At 44.4% G+C, this 22,171-nt stretch overlaps 1 protein-coding gene across 1 annotated transcript; it reads left to right on the top strand.

Moving 5' to 3' along the window:
- Positions 1 to 3,697: 3,697 nt before the first annotated feature.
- On the top strand, positions 3,698 to 4,228 carry LOC126456527 (uncharacterized). Its single transcript, XM_050092275.1, has one exon. It carries the CDS (start codon positions 3,698 to 3,700, stop codon positions 4,226 to 4,228), a length of 531 nt encoding a protein of 176 aa, XP_049948232.1.
- Positions 4,229 to 22,171: the final 17,943 nt, after the last annotated feature.

Below are 22,171 nucleotides of genomic sequence, written 5' to 3'. Positions count from 1 at the left end.
GTAGAACGATGGGTTCGATGACGGTTTGGATGTACCGTGCACTATTCAGTGTCCCCTCGACGATCACCAGTGGTGTACGGCCAGTGTAGGAGATCGCTCCCCACACCATGATGCCGGGTGTTGGCCCTGTGTGCCTCGGTCGTATGCAGTCCTGATTGTGGCGCTCACCTGCACGGCGCCAAACACGCATACGACCATCATTGGCACCAAGGCAGAAGCGACTCTCATCGCTGAAGACGACACGTCTCCATTCGTCCCTCCATTCACGCCTATCGCGACACCACTGGAGGTGGGCTGCACGATGTTGGGGCGTGAGCGGAAGACGGCCTAACGGTGTGCGGGACCGTAGCCCAGCTTCATGGAGACGGTTGCGAATGGTCCTCGCCGATACCCCAGGAGCAACAGTGTCCCTAATTTGCTGGGAAGTGGCGGTGCGGTCCCCTACGGCACTGCGTAGGATCCTACGGTCTTGGCGCGCATCCGTGCGTCGCTGCGGTCCGGTCCCAGGTCGACGGGCACGTGCACCTTCCGCCGACCACTGGCGACAACATCGATGTACTGTGGAGACCTCACGCCCCACGTGTTGAGCAATTCGGCGGTACGTCCACCCGGCCTCCCGCATGCCCACTATACGCCCTCGCTCAAAGTCCGTCAACTGCACGTCCACGCTGTCGCGGCATGCTACCAGTGTTAAAGACTGCGATGGAGCTCCGTATGCCACGGCAAACTGGCTGACACTGACGGCGGCGGTGCACAAATGCTGCGCAGCTAGCGCCATTCGACGGCCAACAGCGCGGTTCCTGGTGTGTCCGCTGTGCCGTGCGTGTGATCATTGCTTGTACAGCCCTCTCGCAGTGTCCGGAGCAAGTATGGTGGGTCTGACACACCGGTGTCAATGTGTTCTTTTTTCCATTTCCAGGAGTGTATATATAGACCTTCGAGGCTTGATGAATATCGTTTAAACACATTAATCCACAATGGTCCACGTCAGTGTGCTCGAGAACTGGCAGATGCGATGAACAGTGATCATTCCACCGTCAAGCGACATTTCCATGCAATGGTGAATGTTCAAAAATCGGGTGTAGGGATACCGCATGCTCTAAGCCAATATCACAAAAACCTGCGGTTTCCCGTACGTGCATCTCTGCTTACCCGACCATTCGTCTCCTGTATCGTTACAGCTGACGAGAAATGGTATCCTTAAGCTAACGTAAGGAAAAGAAATGAATTGTTGAACCCAAACAAAGCAGAAACTCACTGTACAAAGACCTGCGCGCACTCACAAAAGATAATGTTATGTATCTGGTGGAATACCGAAAGTGTGGTGTACTATAAACCGCTTCCCCGAGCAGTAACCATCACTGCTGACCTTTATTGTCAACAACTGAGACGCCTCATAGAAACAGTCCAAGAACAACGACCAGGAAGACGGTGCGAAGTGATACTACTCTACAATAGCGCCAGTCTTCTTTTACATTGACAAAAAACGCTATACAGGAGTTAGGTTGAGATGTTGTTCCGTACCCGCTTTATTCACCTCATATTTCGCCCTCAGGTTTTCACCTTCTACGCTCTCTATCGAAAAACCTCCAGAGAACTTCATTTCCGGCTGAAAATACGCGCCGAACATGGCTCGAGAGTTCTTCGCCTCGAAAACACGTGATTTCTACAGTCTCGGAATCAAAAATTAAGCCTAGCGTTGGCAGACTGTTGTAAATAGTGAAGTCGGATATAATGCTAATGAGTAACGTTTCTGTTATGTGTATATGCTGTGTTTTTTAGACTTATGGAAAGAAAACTACGAACATATGCACCATCCAAATACGTTAAATCAGAATACCAAAGTGTGATGCCACATTTTCAAGTTTTTAGCACATATAGCATAAAACGAGCTACAGAAGTGAATTATGTAAGTCTCCAGGTTGTGAACTATGTTGAAAATGAATTCGAAGCAATGATTAGTTTTTCAGTGCTTGTACTGGGTGGTTATAATTAAACTTTCACTACTTGAGCCGCGGTAGACAGAAAACTTTACCGTAGAGGTACCCATTTTTATAGGAATAATGTTGAGACTGTGCGCTGCCGGAATTCCTTTGTTTGTACTGTTAGTGTCTCGATTTGCCGCTAGGCGGCGGTAATGGTACGGCGATCTAGGGCTGAAACACAAGTATCAATATGTATTACTGCTGCCGGGAGTCAATTTATGTGTGGAAAAGATGAGCAGGACTCACGAAGCTGTTTCATGAAAGCAATGGCAATGGTGCACCTGCTCCTCAGGAGCGTCGACGCATTAAAGGAATATGGAGAGGTCCTCTTTCCATACCAGAGTTGAAGAACGTGATTCGGAAGTTGGATTAACTGGTGATTTGCGAACTGCTCTGGGAGAGGCCGACGGCAAATTGCGCAACAAATTGTTGAAGTTACTGTTGCCATGGCTGACAGTGCTGGATACAAAGTGTGGTTTTGAAGCAGTGCAAGAGCCATGTCACAACACCGGAACCTTCCATGGACCACCATTCGAAAAGTGCTGCAAACAAGTGTCGAATGGTGTCTCTAGAGCATTTCCCGACTGCCGTGGATGCAGTTGGTCGTCACATTGAGCAACATTTGCAGCGTGGAAAGTGAACATGGCACGCAATTAACAAATGCCAGATGCGACAATTTCATGTGGAAAGTAAAATGTGTTTCTTTCAACGCTTTTTTCGTTACTTCTCTTCCGATATATCCACAAGTCTGACTGTCGTACGCTCGTTTTTCATGGAAACTTTTTAAAGTAGTGTAAGTTTAATTATAACTACGCTGTATTTGAGTATTAATTATAAGTACGTTCCCAAGAACTCCACCTGCGGTAAGTTGCCTTGTAACAGCCACTGCCGGTCCCGAGCCCTGATAAAGGAGGGTTGGGCATTGGGCTAACAACCCAATCCTGTAAAAAAAAACTCTTTGTTACGAAACACAAACTTGCATCGGACGTAGATAGACACAATGGAATACGAAAACTGCAAAGGAAAAACGATATACAATTTAGAAATTTTAAGTTCGGATCTTGGAATGTTCAGAGCCTTTATAGACCAGGAACCATCCAGACTATGGTGTCAGAAATTAACCGATATAAACTGGACCTGGTGGTGGTACAAGAGACAAGATGGCTAGGAGAGGGAAGTCGCAAAGAGGATGGATGCACACTATTCTACGGTGGATGTGTAGGTAAACACGAATTCGGCACTGCTTTTGTAATACACAACAAAGCACCAATTCGGTTAAGGAATTAAAAGCTGTTCCCAAGAGAATATCCTACGTAGTAGTTGGAAACCAAGTGTCAGACATCACATTCATCAATGTTCATGCCCCGACTGAGGATAAAACAGATGAGGAAAAGGAAGAATTCTTTCAGCAACTAGATCAAACAATTGAGAGCACACTAACTAGGAATACCAGGGTAGTGCTGGGAGATTTTAGTGGAAAAGCAGGAAAAGAAGAATTCTACATACGAACTATAGGAAGGCACAGTTTGCATGATGAGATCGGTGAGAATGGTCAGAGGATGATCAACTTAGCTATCTCAAAGAACCTGAGATTAAGTTCGAAGCAAGTCGAACACAAGAGAATACATAAGGGAACATAGTGTTCACCGGATTGAAGAACCACCAACCAGATAGATCACATCTTGGTGGACCAGCGTTATAGCCATAGAGTCATGGACGTCAAGTCCTACAGAGGAGCCCACTGTGCGTCAGACCACTTCCTCATTGTGTGCAGGCTTAAACTCATGTTCACGTACATGCATAAGAGCAAGGGGACACTAGAGCCTGCATTGAATGCTGAGAAACTACGAGAAAGTTCCATTAAAGAACAATATGCTATAGAAATCAAAAACCGTAATGAGGTCCTAGAGACCCTGGAAGCAATAGAGAACGTGGAGGAAAAGTGGAAAGAAATAAAGTCCATGGTATTAAGTGTAGCGGAGGATATATTGGGAAGAAAGAAGATGATGAAGAAGAGAAAATGGTTAAACGAGACATGCCAGAAGGCTACAGAAAAGAGAGGGAAGGTGAGGAAGAAGTGGCTAGCTGACAGGGAGAATCAGCAGAAAAGGGAACATTTTATCAACGTCAGAAGGGAGACAAAGCGAATCCTAAGAGCAGAGAAGAGAATATATCCAACCAGTTTGCTAGAACAAGTTGAGGCAGAGAGCCAAATCAAGAATGCAAGGCAATTCTTCCAATAAACAGAAAATGGGAGACGTTAATTTCAGAGCCCAACATTTTTCATTAGAGATAAGAGTGCTAACTTGTTAAATGACAAGCAAAGAATTGTAGAAAGATGGAAAGAATACTTCTCAGAACGTTTGAGTCCCCCAGACCCAGATGAGATGTTATTTGCAGACACTACGGAGGAAAGGCAAGATGAAGAATGGGAAGTTAGTGAAGAAGACGTGAAGATCGCAAGCAAAGGACTCAGAAACAACAAAGCCCCAGGGGAGGACAGAATAATATCAGAATTAATCAAGGAGGGAGGTGAGAGCTTACGCTTAGATATACATAAACTGATCCAGTTGATATGAGAGAAGGAGACACTGCCAGAAGAATGGAAGTTGGCTATAATACGCCCAGTATACAAGAAGGGAAGCAAAATGGAATGTGGTAACTACAGAGGGATCAGCTTGTTGAATGTAACGTATAAGGTACTGTCCATCACTGTTGTTGTTGTTGTTGTGGTCTTCAGTCCAGAGACTGGTTTGATGCAGCTCTCCATGCTATTCTATCCTGAGCAAGCTTCATCTCCCAGCACCTACTGCAACCTACACCCTTCTTAATCTGCTCAGTGTATTCATCTCTTGGTCTTCCTCTATGATTTTTACCCTCCATGCTGTCCTCCAATACTAAACTGTTGATCCCTTGATGCTGCAGAACATGTCCTACCAACCGATCCCTTCTTCTAGTGAAGCTGGCTTTCGATTAAACCGTTCGACACTAGATCAAATATTCACACTAAGACAATTGTTTGGAAAACACGGGGAATAAGATAAAGATATCTACAGCCTGTTCGTCGATCTTCATCGTGCATATGACAGCATCCACAGGAATAGCTTATACAATGCAATGGGTGACTTCAGAATCCCTGAGAAGCTAGTAAGAATGGTGCAAGCTTGTATGGAAGGGTCAAAGGCAGCAGTACGTTTCCGAGGAGCCACAACAGAAACATTCGAGATTGTGACAGGCCTCAGACAAGGGGATGCTCTCTCATGTGTACTGTTCAATGTCATCTTAGAGAAAGTAATGAAAGACTGTAGGCAACTGGAGTGGTCTGGAGAACAGGTGGACGGTAACTTCAATTGTCTCGCATATGCAGATGACATAGTACTACTAAGTGAATCAAAGTACGAGTTGAAAGGAATGTATCATAAAATGGACAATTATCCACAGAAGGTAGGGCTCAAAGTGAATCAAGAAAAAACAGAGTTCATGCAATTAGGAAGAAGACAAGGATAGGAAGAATTTCTTGAGATAGACAGCAAGAGGTTCAAGAGAGTACACCAGTTCCAGTACTTGGGATCTTGGTTTACCGTGGACAACAACGTAAAAATGGACATCAAGGAAAGAATAGCAGTGGGAAAGAAATGCATGCATTTCCTCAGAGAGACGCTCGGCTCTAAATCGATCTCAGTGAACGCTAAGATGAAAATCTTCTGAGACAACGAGCATTTCGTTCTCTTTTAAGTTTATGGCTGAAAGAGTCTGCCTTCAGGAATTGTGAAACGAACCCTGTCGTCCAGGACCAGATGCCACAAAGAGCGCAGATTCACCACGAGATGGGGAAACTGAGAGGTGTCTGTTGTCTATTGAGACCGACCTAAGCGCTGTAGTGCGCGAGTGAGACAGACGAGAACTTACGTCATAGAGAAACCCAGTAGAAGGCTTTTGTAGCAAAGGAGACGTAGCAATGTTAAATATGGCGGACCTAAGATCGGCCATAGAGGAAACATTTATGAAAACTATTTAATTCTGTAGTAGTGCAGGGAATCAAGCTACATCAATTTTAATCTGCCATCCTCCATAAAATTTTAGGTGATCCCAATAAAACTTGAATATTGATCATATCTATACTAGTTTAGGATTCACTGTTAAAGTGAAATTAACAAATTTTGTAACAAAGACCTGAATGCTAAAATCTGAACTCTTTGATCGATCTTAACGATCGACATTTCATATAGAATCGTAACGTTGTAAATATCAACTCTGTGACTTTATTTGTTTGAAAGATATAGTAAATTTAAATTTCCAGTATTTTCAGTTAAGCATCAGATCATCATTTCCTCCACACAAAACACATTGAACAACGACAGTGTGACACCTTGTTGAATCATTTCGTAATAGAATATTTGTTGTTAAGTTTAGAGCACAATAGTTACTTTTGTTCTTACTAATTTATCAGAAAGCACATTGGTGCAAGGCTACTGGCCGTGACATTCAAAGTTAAGAAGGAAATTGTATTGGTTTTATGTACAAGAATTTAACGTTTATTATGTAATGGATATTATTGTTACTTTATTTAGAACGAGAAAGTGGTCAAGCTTTGATTATTTCAATAAGTTAAAACGTAAAGTAATGTAGAATAAGCTGCACCCAATCAGATGGACGGCTTCAGGAAAGAGAACTGCACTAGCCAGTTGAGCGAAGATGTTCAGCGTGCGGAAAACGCGATCGGAGACGGGCAGAGGGCAGTTCTGGTCTAGACACCAAAGAGTACAGTTCGGCTGGAGACACCAAAGGGTACAGTTCGGAATGAGAGGCGATAGCGGACAGTCGGTCTTTAAGCAGCTAGGAAGTGAAACGACTTAGAAAATTTCGAGTTGTGTGGCATCGCGGGACTTAGCCTCTGAGCGGTGAGCACGCCTGGAGTAAACTCTAACTTTTCGTGCAAATATGGAGGTGGAGTATCGGATTTGTTTCGCAATGAGATTGCGAATGATCGAACTGTGTCAAATGGATATGCGCTCAAGTGTAATAGTAATTCTAAATACGACAATTTTCGCTTTTAGTTTTCTTTCTGAATAAACATTATTTTAACCAAATCGGAACTGTGCGGCCTACATCATTTATGGGTCGTTAATTTAATTCCCGATATTATTATTACGGTTGTTATATGTTATACTAACTGTGTATTTCGCAAACTTGCCATCAGCCAGACAATTTAACCAAAGGGTCACAAGTGTCTAATTAATGCCTGTAATGCGACACGTGTGGTTCAACCCCCAGACGAGTTTGAGCCAAGACATTTCGACGAAGAGGAACCGTATGTGAGCCCGAACATCTATGGGATGTTAGCTCGCAATCTACAACACAGTGATATGGCCAGCAGTAATGTACCGTTCAGAAACATGGAGCATGACTAAGCGAGAAAAGGAAAAAACTATTAATATTTGAAAGAAGAGAAGATATGGGGACCAGCTTTAGATAACGGAGAATGGAGGAGGAGGAAAAATGAGGGTATCTACCTTATGATGCGACAGCCAAATATCCTACAGAAGATAAAGAGCAAAAGAATACATTGGGTGGGCCATGTAGCCCATATGCCAGACGGAAGACAGGCGAAGGTGGCACTAGAGGGCAAACTAAACACCAAACGTCCCATTGGACGACCAATGCAGCGCTGGACGGACGACCTGGCGAAGGACCTAGCAGCCCTGGGGATGAAGACACTTGGAGGAACCGGGAACAAAACACGAGTCAGTTTGTGGAAGCAGCGCGTGGTCTGCAGGGCCTTTGATCGCTGGGTCTGTGATCGCTGGATATTTATCTATAGATTTTCCCAAGACAAAGATGATTATAACATAAACGTGGTCGCAAGGTACACCAATAATTTCACCAGATGTTTGAACTCAGTGAGTATTTGCATTAATACACTACAAAATTTTCAGTAAGAAGTGTGGGAAAATAAATCCAGCTTTCAAGCACAGTTCTCAACGTGCAAGATGAAACTGGCAGTGCCGGCCGAAGTGGCCGTGCGGTTAAAGGCGCTGCAGTCTGGAACCGCAAGACCGCTACGGTCGCAGGTTCGAATCCTGCCTCGGGCATGGATGTTTGCGATGTCCTTAGGTTAGTTAGGTTTAACTAGTTCTAAGTTCTAGGGGTCTAATGACCTCAGCAGTTGAGCCCCATAGTGCTCAGAGCCGTATGAACCATTTGAAACTGGCAGTAAGAAAGTAGGAAGAACCCAGCAAGTTAACAAATCACAGTGGTGGATTCACAGCTTGCTGCAAAGATTACTGGCTGCTTACAAAAAACTACTTCCACTTTCGACAGTCGTCAATTTTTCCGTAGGTAGCGTTCTTGAAGTATGACTGAGAGACATTCAGTCTTTAAAGGCACAATGCCGTTACATTATCGCTGTAGTCCGTAGGCAAACCAAAGGGCCCCAATTTAGTCCAGGCCTGGCCAAATAGCGCTCCGGCTGTCCTACCTAGCACTCCTAGCGCTGCGGGGAATGGAGATGAGGGGTAAGAAGGAAGAGAAAAATGAAGGCTCCAGCCAGACGCCGTTTGAGTAAAGCTTCCACCCTGTCAGACGCCAAGAACTTTGATGGCGATACAACTTGTGTTAGATTTATCTTCTGCATTAGAAATATTAGGGCGACTACACATTTGCCTAAAAAATAAAAGGTCGAGTAGTCTCATCGTTCAACGCCGAATGGGAATTGCCTTACTTTTTGTATCGTTTAAAGGCCTTTCGAAGTGTTTAATATCACATCGCACAACCATGGGCTGGATAAACACTAAGTCGCCATTACAACATCCACCAGAAAGACGGTGTGACGCACTTGTCTTCTGACGAATGACTGAATTCTGGCTCAAGTGAAAGCGGTCATCAGAGAAAAAACTGAGTTAAGGGTAGGTAGAGTGGTGAAAAGGACCACGTATTATATGAATTCATCAAGTGTCTCAATGCAAGGGGGAGAATTATTTGGTGACATGTAGATGGTACGATTGATAACATTAAACAAGAAGCAATCCTATGGAAAAATCAGCTGCAAGTTGATGATATGGAACATTTCCCATAATGAAAGACAGTCATTTGTGGACCAGACATGGCTGACTACGTTTTAGTACTTGGAACATTTCATCATGATTGTCAGATCGTTCTCGCGTTTTCACTGCTGCCAACTTGAGCTGATAGCCGTATAGTGTAACAAATACCTGAACGATATATTTGTCCAATCCAGGTCTTTACAAGGCTTTTATAAAATATGACCCCAGGAGCAATATCCTCGACTGCACATACAAACCGCGAAAGTTATTTCAATATTTGGTCCAACACACTTGTGTGAACTTCTTTTTCTGTTATGAAATTTAAATATCGCGCTAACGTTGAGGTGTGACAGTTTTTAATCTTCCTAACTCTGTGTGTCTGACTGTATCACGAATTCCAGATATATTACATTGTATACAATATAAATGCGTATAAATTTATAAATTTCTGTATAAAAAAGCTGTCTTCTCACGAACTTACCACTATCTAACGTATTTCTTTAATCAAGTAATAAAAGTTGTGGTTTTGGCAGAGCAATCATAAGTTGAAAATAAACATATCTACACCTGCACCAAACTCCGCAAGCAACTTAATGGTGTGTGGGGGAGGGTACTTTCTGTACCACTAAATGAGTCTTCCAACCCTATTCCACTCGCGAATAGCGCGTGGGAAGAATGATTGTCAGTAAGCCTCTGTAGTGGCTCTAATTTCCCGAATTTTCTCCTCATGGTCAGCACACGATACGTATGTTGGAAATGGAAATGCCCTGTGGCTAGGGCCTCCCGTCGGGTAGACCGTTCGCCTGGTGCAAGTCTTTCGAGTTGACGCCACTTCGGCGACTTGCGTGTCGATGTGGATGAAATGATGACGATAAGGGAAAACACAACACCCAGTAGCTGAGCGGAGAAAATCTCCGACCCAGCCGGGAATCGAACCCAGGCCGTTAGGTTTGACATTCCGTCGCGCTGACCACTCATCTACCAGGGACGGACAATAATATGTTGTCTGACTCTTCCTGTCAGTGCTCTGTCAAAATTTCAATAGTAAATCTCTCCATCATGCACAACACCCCTCTTGTAACGTCTGCCAATGGAGTATGTTAAGCACCTCAGTGACCCTGCCGTGCCGGCTAAACGATCGCTTGACAAAACTTGTCGCTCTCTACCTGTCTGTCAGTCCTACCTGGTAGGGATCCCAGACAGATGAACAAAAGAATCGGACGAACATACTTCGAGGATTTACATTTCCTTAAGATTCTTCCTATGAATCTGAGTCTAGCATCTGCTTATCCCATTATTTGGTTTATTTGGTCATTCCACTCACTCCTACATACGTTGCGGTAGATACGGTTTCCAACTGCCAGAGCCTGCACAATTCATCATTTCTGTGGAGGTCATTCTGCAAATGGTTACTATCTTCTAGCACTGCTACTTTGTTATAAATAACCGCATCATCTGAGAAAGGCCTTATAGAGCAATCGATCCTTTCTGTTAGAACATTTGTATGTATTGTAAACAGTAACAGTCCTATCACACTTCCTTGGTGTACTCCGGAAGTTATCTTTACGACTGTTGATTTTCTTCCGTTAAGAGCAATATGCTGAGTTTTATCTTCAAGGAAATTTTGAATCGAGTGGAAAATTTGCTCCAATATTCGATAAGCTCGTTTTTTTTTTTCACTAAATGGCGTTGCAGGACGGTGTCAAATGCCTTCCTGAAGTCAAGGAACACGGAATCAACCTGAGCGCCGTTGTCTGCGGTGCTGTGTATCTCATGGAAGAACAGAGCGAGATGAGTTTCGCAAGATGTCTGCTTGCGGAACCCATGCTCATTTTTTTGGAAGAGATTCTCCAAAAATGTCATAATTCTTGAGCACAAATTTTACAACACACTGACGTCAACGTTATTGGTCTGTAATTGTGTGCATCTGTTCTACGGCCTTTCTTAAAAAAGGAAATGACCTGCAGTTTATTCCTGTCGCTAGGTAACCTTCGTTGCTCAAGCGATCTACACGATAAATTAGTGCTAGAAACGGAGCAAGATCTTTCGCATAAGCTTTGCAGAATCTCATAGGTATCTCATCTGGTCCTGGCGCCTTTCCACTACTAAGCGGTTGTAGTTGTTTTTCTATCCTGCGATCGGTTGTCTCAATATCTGTCATTTCAACGTTCGTACGACGACTGAAATCAGGGCTCGCGGTAAAACAATTTCGGAAGACCGAATCCAGTATTTCAGCCTTCTCTCTGTTACCTTCCGTTCCGGTGCCAGTATGGTCATTGAGTGAATGAATAGATGATTTTGACCCACTTACTGATTTTACATACGATTAGGATCTCTTAGGGTTTTTACACAAATTGGTCGACAAAGCTTTACTTTCAGCCATTGAACGCTTCTCTCATTGCTCTCCTTACCCTCATTTTCGCTTACTTCAGCTTTTGTTTGTCAGATAGGTTTTTAATTCTCTTGAATCTGAGTTGAAGTTCTCTTTGTTTATGTAAGTTTTCTAACATGGCAGTTAAACCATGTTAGGTCTTTCCCATCTCTTAAGACCTTACTCGGAACATACTCGTCTAGTGTATATTTGCACGATGACGTTGAGTTTTTCCATTTGTTTTCCACATCTTCGTCCTCATCATCGAATATTTGATGTTGACTGCTCAGATGCTCTGAAATTTGTATCTTGTCACTCTTGCTAAGCAAAAATATCTTCCAACGTTTCGTAATATTTTTTTGTGAGACCGCTTGTCATAGACGCTGTCACAGCATATGATCACTGATACCTTCCTCTACGCTAACTGGTTCAATAAGTTCAGATACGTTTGTTGCCAGGAGAACTAAGATGTTACGCTCACGAGTTGGTTATCTATCTTCTCAAAGTAATTTTCGGACAAGATATCCAGAAAAAGTTTCACAAATCGCTGTCTTTGGCACCAGTTTTACTAAAATGACACTCCCAGTTTATACTTGGCATGTTGAAATCACCCCCTATTACAACATCATGATCACGAGAATTACTAACGATATTCTGATAGTTCTGTCAGAAGTGCTCTACCAATAGAGCACCTGAGCTAGGCGCTCTATAAAAGCATCCGATTACCATTATTGACCGATGTTTGATACTTTACTTCACTCATATTAATTCACAATTGGAATTCACGATTAACTCGCTAGATTTTATGAATGAACAAGCCGTCACCATGGGTGACTACCCTGTCTTTACGATAAATACTCCGATCTGAACTTACGCTGTCGTTTCCATTATGTCCGGTTTGAACCAACTATCTTATTTTAATACCGTCAGTGCATTATAACCTCCAATATGTCATACTTAATCTGAGACCTCCCCTTGGATGCTCTTGCAGTTTACTAACATCATATTAACCTTTCCTAACTCTGATCTGAGACGACAAACATTCTCTGAGGACATTGTGGCAAATCTACCAGGCAAATCGTCTTTGATCTATAAACTAAAAAAGCCCCACGTGCACGCCACAAATACTCTGCTACGCTAGTAGCCGCTTCCTGCGTGTAGTGCACATCAGACCTTTAAAGGGGGTAACTACATTACTGGCCATTAAAATTGCTACAACACGAAGATGACGTGCTACAGACGCGAAACTTAACCGACAAGAAGAAGACGCTGTGATATGCAAATGAATAGCTTTCAGAGCATTCACACAAGGTTGGCGCCGGTGGCGACACCTACAACGTGCTGACATGAGGAAAGTTTCCAACCGATTCTCATATACAAAAAGCAGTTGACCGTCGTTGCCTGGTGAAACGTTGTGTAGTGCACATCAGACCTTTAAAGGGGGTAACTACATTACTGGCCATTAAAATTGCTACAACACGAAGATGACGTGCTACAGACGCGAAACTTAACCGACAAGAAGAAGACGCTGTGATATGCAAATGAATAGCTTTCAGAGCATTCACACAAGGTTGGCGCCGGTGGCGACACCTACAACGTGCTGACATGAGGAAAGTTTCCAACCGATTCTCATATACAAAAAGCAGTTGACCGTCGTTGCCTGGTGAAACGTTGTTGTGATGCCTCGCGTAAGAAGGAGAAATGCGTACCATCACGTTTCCGACTTTGATAAAGGTCGGATTCTAGCCTATCGCGATTGCGGTTCATCGTATCGCGACATTGCTGCTCGCGTTGGTCGAGATCCAATGACTGTTAGCAGAATATGGAATCGGAGGGTTCAGGAGGGTAATACGGAACGCTCTACTGGATCCCAATGGCCTCGGATCACTAGCAGTCGAGATGACAGGCATCTTATCCGCATGGATGGAACGGATCGTGCAGGCACGTCTCGATCCCTGAGTCAACAGATGGGGACGTTTGCAAGACAACAACCATCTGCATGGACTATCACCTCGGTGACCATCGCTGCGGTTACCCTTGACGTTGCATCACAGACAGGAGCGCCTGCGATGGTGTACTCAACGACGAACCTGGGTGCACGAATGGAAAAACGTCATTTTTTCGGATGAATCCAGGTTCTGTTTACAGCATGATGATGGTCGCATCCGTGTTTGGCGACATCGCGGTGAATGCACATTGGAAGCATGTATTTGTCATCGCCGTACTGGCGTATCAGCCGGCGTGATGGTATGGGGTGCCATTGGTTACACGTCTCGGTCACCTCTTGTTCGCATTGACGGCACTTTGAACGATGGAAACTACATTTCAGATGTGTTACGACCCATGGCTCTACCCTTCATTCGATCCCTGCGAAACCCTACGTTTCACCAGGATAATGCACGATCGCATGTTGCAGGTCCTGTACGGTCCTTTCTGGATACAGAAAATGTTCGACTGCTGCCCTGGCCAGCACATTCTCCAGATCTCTCACCAACTGAAAACGTCTGGTCAATGGTGGCCGAGCAACTGGCTCGTCACAATACGCCAGTCACTACTCTTGATGAACTGTGGTATCGTGTTGAAGCTGCATGGGCAGCTGTACCTGTACAAGGTCTGTTTGACTCAATGCCAGGCGTATCAAGGCCGCTATTACGGCCAGAGGTGGTTGTTCTGGGTACTGATTTCTCAGTATCTATGCACCCAAATTGCGTGAAAATGTAATCATATGTCAGTTCTAGTATAATATATTTGTCCAATGAATACCCGTTGTAAGACGTGTATATTTCTATTGTCTATTATCAAACCACAATTTATGAAAGATGTTTACACTTTATTAATAGGATTAAGTAGGAATAATTAATATTTGTCATGTTGGATATAATTGTGGTGGCAGGGAATGTCTGCACCAAAGTATTGTTGGCGGGAGAGACCGCACATTGATATAATTTTAAAAAGGGCGGGAGAGACCGCGTATGGATACATTTTAAGAAAAGAGCGGGAAAGACCGCGCATTGATACATTTTGTAATTGTAGCAGGGATTGTCTGCACCAGAAAGTATTGTCGGCAGGAGAGACCGCACTTTAGCGTTCGTAGGATGTCAGTAGTAAGCGAGATGTGAAGCGAGTCGGTAGCAGGTCTGAAGCGAGAGGTTGAGAGTAGCGGTGTGTCTGCCAGCCACCAGCTATGATTTACAAGAGATTATAAACGGATGTACAGAGACATCAGCAAACTATTATTATAAGAGGAATTAATATTATTGAATTATTTTTTTGAGAAACTCAAGACCACTGAGGGAATGTTTGCGCAATGGTTGTTGTAAGAGTATTGTAAAAAGTAAGTCCCATTTGAACGTTTGTAAAATCATTTCCTTCACAACATAATTAACTTTTGCCAGCAATATTGCTTTACTGATTATAACCCATCCCAAAAACCATCAACGTAAAACTTTGCAAAATTTTATTATTGTCAAGAAAAGGTTGAACTATGAATTACGTAACGTCAGTCAAATTATTTAAAGAATAACGTTACCTCTGCTATTAAAGAATAACGTCAGCTTTGGTAATAAATACAGCCACTTATTATGACAGCCCACCAGCAGCTAATAGAGTATAGTAAAACAGAGTAAGTATATTCATGTCGCAGTTCGATGTAGCAGTCAGATGACGATCCACTTACAGCAAAAAAGGTAAGGAACAGTTTTGGGTTATTGCAGATAACGACTGATGGCCACGACGACGACACATTCTATGTTTCGTCGAAATAATCAGAAAATCACTTTTAATAAGCAGCAATTAAATTTGTATGCGAAGATTGAGAAAGAATAAATTTCAAAGGGAAGATTTCATTTGTTATTATTAAGCAAGAGATAGAAATCCTAAGCGAAGGTTTCATAGGTTATTGTAGAAGCGAAGGTTGCGTAACAAAAGAAATATAGAGGAGACGGGAAGGTTTCACCGTTAATCATCTGCATTTCTTCTTGGTGTAGCAATTTTAATTGCCAGTAGTGTACAATTTTGCACCCGATAGCGGAGGTCGAGAAATTTGCATTTGATACGTCTCAGAGTCTTCTGAGCCTGTTTCAAACCAGAGGACCGTGATCAACCCTGGGTACGATGCTCCAAATAGACAGCTTATCCTTCACCCCTCGTGCGATGCTTGTTGCCTTCAACAAATCAGCCATCCGTCGAAAGGAGCCGAGGATGCCCTCAGATCCCAAGAGACAGTTGTCGTTCGTGCCGACATGTGCCACTATACGCAGTCAGTGCGGTCGATAGCCGCCGGCATTGCCTCCTCCACATCACGGACGAGACCTCCCGGCAAACATACCGAGTGCATACTGGCATTCTTTCCGACCTTGCCTGCTACTTCCCTGAGAGGTTCCATCAACCGCCTAACTTTGGAGCTACCAATGGAAAGCATACCCAGCACTTGTCCGGATTCAGCAGGAAAATCGGCCGCTGGCACAACAGGAGAGGCATCCCGTGCTGGCTCGGAATTATCATCAACACCGAGTAGCACCTAGTACCAGTTACTAAGGCGTAGGGAGCAAGCCGCGCTACCTGGTCCTTTTTCCACCTTCCGCCCAGTGACACGCGAACCCACCATTGTCTGCCACCCACTCTCGAGTGAAGACGTACCGGTCAGGTGTTGCATATCAGACGATGCAGCGACACCCTGGTCACCAGGAGATTCCAACGACAACAAAGGTGTCGCAGCTCTCGCCACTAGCGCCTCGACATAGCCATAACATTAGTCAGAAGCATGTCGACGTAGACAACGCAGCTTCCAGCGTTTTATAGACAGCAGCCAGTTTTCCTTGGGCCCACTCACAACAAGCACAGTCTCTAGGCCATATTTTACTGTGTAAAAATAGATATAACATCTCAAATGGCGCTACTCAGTCTGGAATGTACGCAGGATATAACGAGGAGAATAAAGAAACACTAAAAACTGCTCTGCAGATTTCTTACTATAGCATGAGGCGGCAAGCTGTTAAGCAAAAATAAATTTCTCTGCTGAAGTGGATAGATCTATAGTTAGTACACTACTGGCCATTAAAATTGCTACACCACGAAGATGACGTGCCACAGACGCGAAATTTAACCTACAGGAAGAAGATGCTGTGATATGCAAATGATCAGTTTTTTAGAGCATTCACACTAGGTTGGCACCGGTGGAGACACCTACAACGTGTTGACATGAGAAATGTTTCCAACCGATTTCTCATACACAAACAGAAGTTGACCAGCGTTGTTGTGATGCCTCGTGTAAGGAAGAGAAATGCGTACCATCACGTTTCCGACTTTGATAAAGGTCGGATTTTAGCCTATCGCGATTGCGGTTCATCGTATCGCGACATTGCAGCTCGCGTTGGTCGAGATCCAATGATTGTTAGCAGAACATGGAATCGGTGGGTTCAGGAGGTAATACGGAACGTGCTGGATCCCAACGGCCTCGTATCACTAGCAGTCGAGATGACAGGCATCTTATCCGCATGGATGGAACGGATCGTGCAGGCACGTCTCGATCCCTGAGTCAACAGATGGGGACGTTTGCAAGACAACAACCATCTGCACGAACAGTTCGACGACGTTTGCAGCATCATGGACTATCAGCTCGGAGACCATGGCTGCGGTTACCCTTGACGCTGCATCACAGACAGGAGCGCCTGCGATGGTGTACTCAACGAGGAACCTGGGTGCACGAATGGAAAAACGTCATTTTTTCGGATGAATCCAGGTTCTGTTTACAGCATCATGATGGTCGCATGCATGTTTGGCGACATGGCGGTGAACGCACATTGGAAGCGTGTATTCGTCATCGCCATACTGGCTTATCACCCGGCATGATGGTATGGGGTGCCATTGGTTCTACGTCTCGGTCACCTCTTGTTCGCATTGACGGCACTTTGGACAGTGGACGTTATATTTCAGATGTGTTACGACCCGTGGCTCTACCCTTCATTCGATCCCTGCGAAACCCTACATTTCAGCAGGATAATTCATGACCGCATGTTGCAGGTCCTGTACGGTCCTTTCTGGATACAGAAAATGTTCGACTGCTGCCCTGGCCAGCACATTCTCCAGATCTCTCACCAACTGAAAACGTCTGGTCAATGGTGGCCGAGCAACTGGCTCGTCACAATACGCCAGTCACTACTCTTGATGAACTGTGGTATCGTGTTGAAGCTGCATGGGCAGCTGTATCTGTACACGCCATCCAAGCTTTGTTTAACTCAATGCTCAGGTGTATCAAGGCCGTTATTACGGCCAGAGGTGGTTGTTCTGGTTACTGATTTCTCAGGATCTATGCACCCAAATTGCGTGAAAATGTAATCACATGTCAGTTGTAGTATAATATATTTGTCCAATGAATTCCCGTTCATCATCTGCATTTCTTCTTGGTGTAGCAGTTTTAATGAACAGTAGTGTAGAAAGTCTGCATAGAGAAACTCTGCGTACCCAGAAGCTACTGCACGAGATGGGTTTGCAAACTAGGATGCATTGATTTAAGCTATATGCTGTGTGCTAGCACGAGATTTAAGTTTAGTGGCGAGACGTGGAGCTTCTGGTGGTGTGAAAATTACACTAGGGAAGCCGCCTTACACAAGGACAGGCGCCAAGACTTCCGCAAAAACAAGAACTTTGAGTAATTTGCTAACCTTTAGTCCATACAGTAAAATACAAACGTATAGTTCACTTCTTCGCAGAAGTACATAAAAAGAACTAAATTACTGTGTGTCAGACAACTGATGATGATGCTCCTGTTACCACTACAGGAGCGTCCTCTCGGCTTGGCGTCTGCAGGTACACACGTGATAATATACTGGTTATAATCGTAAGCTACAATTTTCGCTCTTAGCAGTAATAGCGTGTTGTAAACACGTCTTCCAAAGTTTCCCGCGTGTGGAGCATACAGCATATAGCCGTCACACTCACACAGCGGCCCAGAATAGTACAGTGGTGGAGGAAGCCAGAGTATTGAGCGGACACAGCTGCACTCGCAGAGCGAGAGCGCGCTCTAGGTGTGCAGATCTCGCACAGGCCTGGTTCAGACATTATGGTGGTAAGAGTGCTAACTGAGCACCGAAGCCTCAGAAGAAAAAGAGAAGCAACTAATACGATAAGCAATTACAGTGATGACTCAAAAAATTGTGATCACGGCCCACAACGAGATTGAATTCCGGCCAGGGGCGTTGTGGGCTTATGACACATCGAAAGTGGGAATCATTCTAACAACGATACAGGACGCAAACACGGAAATCTACTGATACAAGTGATTTTGGAGAAGGATAGATTGTTGTAGCCTGGAGTCTAGGAACGAGCTTCTCGAAAACAGGGAAGCTGGTGACTATTCATATACTACTGTCGGCAGCATCTATGGAGAGTGGTTAAAGGACTTTCAAAAAACAGTAATGACCAAAGTGCTGGGCGTACACGCCTCATCACCTTGCTCTTTCTGTAAATCAGGATAAGCGGCAAACAGTGCCAGATCTGAAGACAGACTAAAATGTTGGTGCAGCTCAAATGTTTCGGAGAGCACCATTTGATGCAAATTGTTAAACCTGATTCTCCACAGCAGACAACGGCTACATGCTCCGCAGGTGACAAAATGGCATTGTCAGCCACAATTGTACAAGGGTAATCCCAAAAGTAAGGTCTCCTATTTTTTATAAGTAGGCCTACATAGACCTGTTTATTTCTATAATAGTTTACATCAGTTTACAGCTTTAACATTTAGCTATGTTTCGACATCATCACCATTTCTGTCGATTCATTTTTGTAGACGCTGTGGCAGTCTTTGTACGCGCATGTCATACCAGCTCGCCGCCTTGCTGTTGAGAAAGTTATGAACCTCTTCTTTCACCTGTCGTCGAAGCTGAATCGCTGGGACCACAGTTAACGCTGACAGGTACCGTGAGACTCTGAAAAAACTCAAATCGGCAATTCAGAACCGGAGAAGAGGAATGTTGAGCAAGGGCGTACATGGCAACGCTCGCCCACACATCGCTGGGGAAACCGTTGCTCTCCTGCAACAGTTTCAGTGGAACATAATCACCCACCCACCCTATTGTCCTGACTTGGCGCCCAGTGACTATCACCTGTTCCCTAGGTTAAAAGAACATTTGGCCGGAAAGCGATTCAGTTCCGACGACTAGGTGAAAGAAGAGGTCCATAACTTTCTGAATAGGATGGCGGCGAGCTGGTATGACACGAGCATACAAAAACTGCCACAACGTCTACAAAAATGCATCGACAGAAATTGTGACTATGTCGAAAAATAGCTAAATGTTCAAGCTGTAAACTGATGTAAACTAATGTAGAAATAAACAAAAATGTTCAAATGTGTGTGAAATCTTATGGGAATTAACTGCAAAAATCCATCAGTCCCTAAGCTTACACGCTACATAACCTAAATAATCCTAAGGACAAACACACACACCCATCCCCGAGGGAGGACTCGAACCTCCGCCGGGACCAGCCGCACAGTCCATGACTGCAGCGCCCTAGACCGCTCGGCTAATCCCGCATGGCAGAAATAAACAGGTCTAAGGTCTATGTACTGATAAAAAAATAGGAGACCTTACTTTTGGGATTACCCTCGTAGTGCACACAGGTCCATCGAGATTGGACCGTAGATCAATGGGAACATGTTGCCTGGTCGCATGAATCAAGTTGCTTGTTACACAAGGTCGTTGGTCACGTCCGGATACGCCATCAATTATCCGAACCGCTGCTAGAAACACGCACAGCGCCACGGTCATAGGGCGGTGGATATGTATTGGACTGTGTTGTGGAGGACATTCAGCTGAGTTTCAACGGGACCTGTGGCTGTAACGGAAAGCGCCATGACAGCTGTGGACTAGGTGAATATTACTGACAAGTGAGGAGCAACTGCATCCCTTCATGCTTGATGTCTTCACCGACAATAATGGCATCTTCCAGAAGGGTAACTGATCGTGTCATATGGCCGGAATCATACTGCAGTGCTTTGAGAAGCAAGATAGGGAAATTGTTGTCTACTACTTCCTACGCAGCGATAAAGAGATGGACTACAATGTGATGCAGCAGCTGTCGTCGTAGGGAAACTGGACAGGCGCAGAAATGATTAGGAGACACAGAAATACAGTGAACAGGAATCTTAACTCAACCTGCAGCTTTCTCCAAACGGTATGAAAAACTGTACAATAAAACAAACGGCAATAAAATCCAGCTATTACAAGCAGCAAACTAAAGAGTTATGTGCAGTGTGAGGCTCCTGCTGCTTATGCATGAACAAACTTTCGAAGGCTAAGACTGAAGGCTGCCGAAGGCAGTAACTGAGACTGGGGCGTGTAGCTGGCGCCGGCCATCCTCTAACGCGGCAGCAAAGGGCGCTCGTAGTCGGAGCTGCCCGATAGTCGGAGCTGCGCGATGCGTTGCGCAGCCCGCGCGCATCACTGGACCCACCGGATCCGCATGCGACTGTTCTTGGCATCTGTCACAATCGTGCGTTTCCGTTACCAACTGTGAGACACCGGTGAGAGTGGTATCGATCTATGATACCACAGAAATCACTTCGGTATTTTGGCCACCATATTCGCCGAATCTGAACCCAAATGGAACGTATCTCGGGCGGAATCGGGATCCAGCTCTGCATCTACATCTACATGGTTACTCTGCAATTCACACTTAAGAGCCTGGTAGAGGGTACATCGAACAATTTTCATACTACTTCTCTACCATTCCATTCTCGAATGGCGCGTGGGAGAAAGGAACACCTAAATCTTTCCGTTCGAGCTCTGATTTCTCATATTTTATTATGATGACCATTTCTCCCTACGTAGGTGGGTGCTAACAAAATATTCTCGCATTCGGAAGAGAAAGTTGGTGATTGAAATTTCGTAAATAGATCTCTCCGCAAAGAAAACCGTCTTTGTTTCAGTCACTGCCACCCCAACTCGCTTATCATATCAGTGACACTCTCACCCGTATTGCGCGATAACACGAAATGAGCTGCCTTTCTTTGCACTTTTTCGATGTCCTCTGTCGATCCTACCTGGTAAGGATCCTATACCACGCAGCAATATTCCAGCAGAGGACGGACAAGTGTAATGTAGGCTGTCTCTTTAGTGGGTTTGTCGCATCTTCTAAATGTTCTGCCAACAAAGCGCAGTCTTGGTTTCGCCTTCCACACAATATTATCTATGTGTTCTTTTCAAAGTTGCCACTTTTCGCATCATACAGAAATTCTCTCTAGATAATTTTGTAATTGGAATTGATCGTCTGATGATTTTACTAGACGGTAAATTACAGAGTCTTCTGAAAACATTCTAAGGGGGCTGCTCAGATTATCACCTAGATCATTTATATAAAGAAGGAACAGCAGAGGGCCTATGACAATACCTCGCGGAACGCCAGATATCACTTCTGTTCTACTCGATGATTTACCGTCTATCACTACGAACTGTGACCTCTCTGAGAGGAAATCACGAATCCAGTCACACAGCTGAGACTATACTCCATATGCACGCAATTTTTATTAATAGTCGCTTGTGAGGAACGGTATCAAAAGCCTTCTGCAAATCCAGTAATATGGAATCGATCTGAGATCCCTTGTCGACAGCAATCATTACTTCATGGGAATAATGAGCTAGCTGTGTTGCACAAGAACGATTTTTTCTGAATCCGAGTTGGTTATGTACCGATAAGTCCTTTTCTTCAAGGTGATTCATATGTTCGAGTAGAGTATATGCTCCAAAATCCTACTGCAAATGGAGGTCAGTGATATG

Source organism: Schistocerca serialis, chromosome 2, assembly GCF_023864345.2.
Source record: "Schistocerca serialis cubense isolate TAMUIC-IGC-003099 chromosome 2, iqSchSeri2.2, whole genome shotgun sequence".
Lineage (NCBI taxonomy): Eukaryota > Metazoa > Arthropoda > Insecta > Orthoptera > Acrididae > Schistocerca > Schistocerca serialis.
Note: the sequence above shows the minus strand (reverse complement) of the source record. Positions and strands in the feature narration are given on the sequence as shown.

Coding starts and splice junctions, on each gene's coding strand:
- LOC126456527 (XM_050092275.1), top strand. CDS start 3,698: ATGGACGTCAAGTCCTACAGAGGAGCCCACTGTGCGTCAGACCACTTC.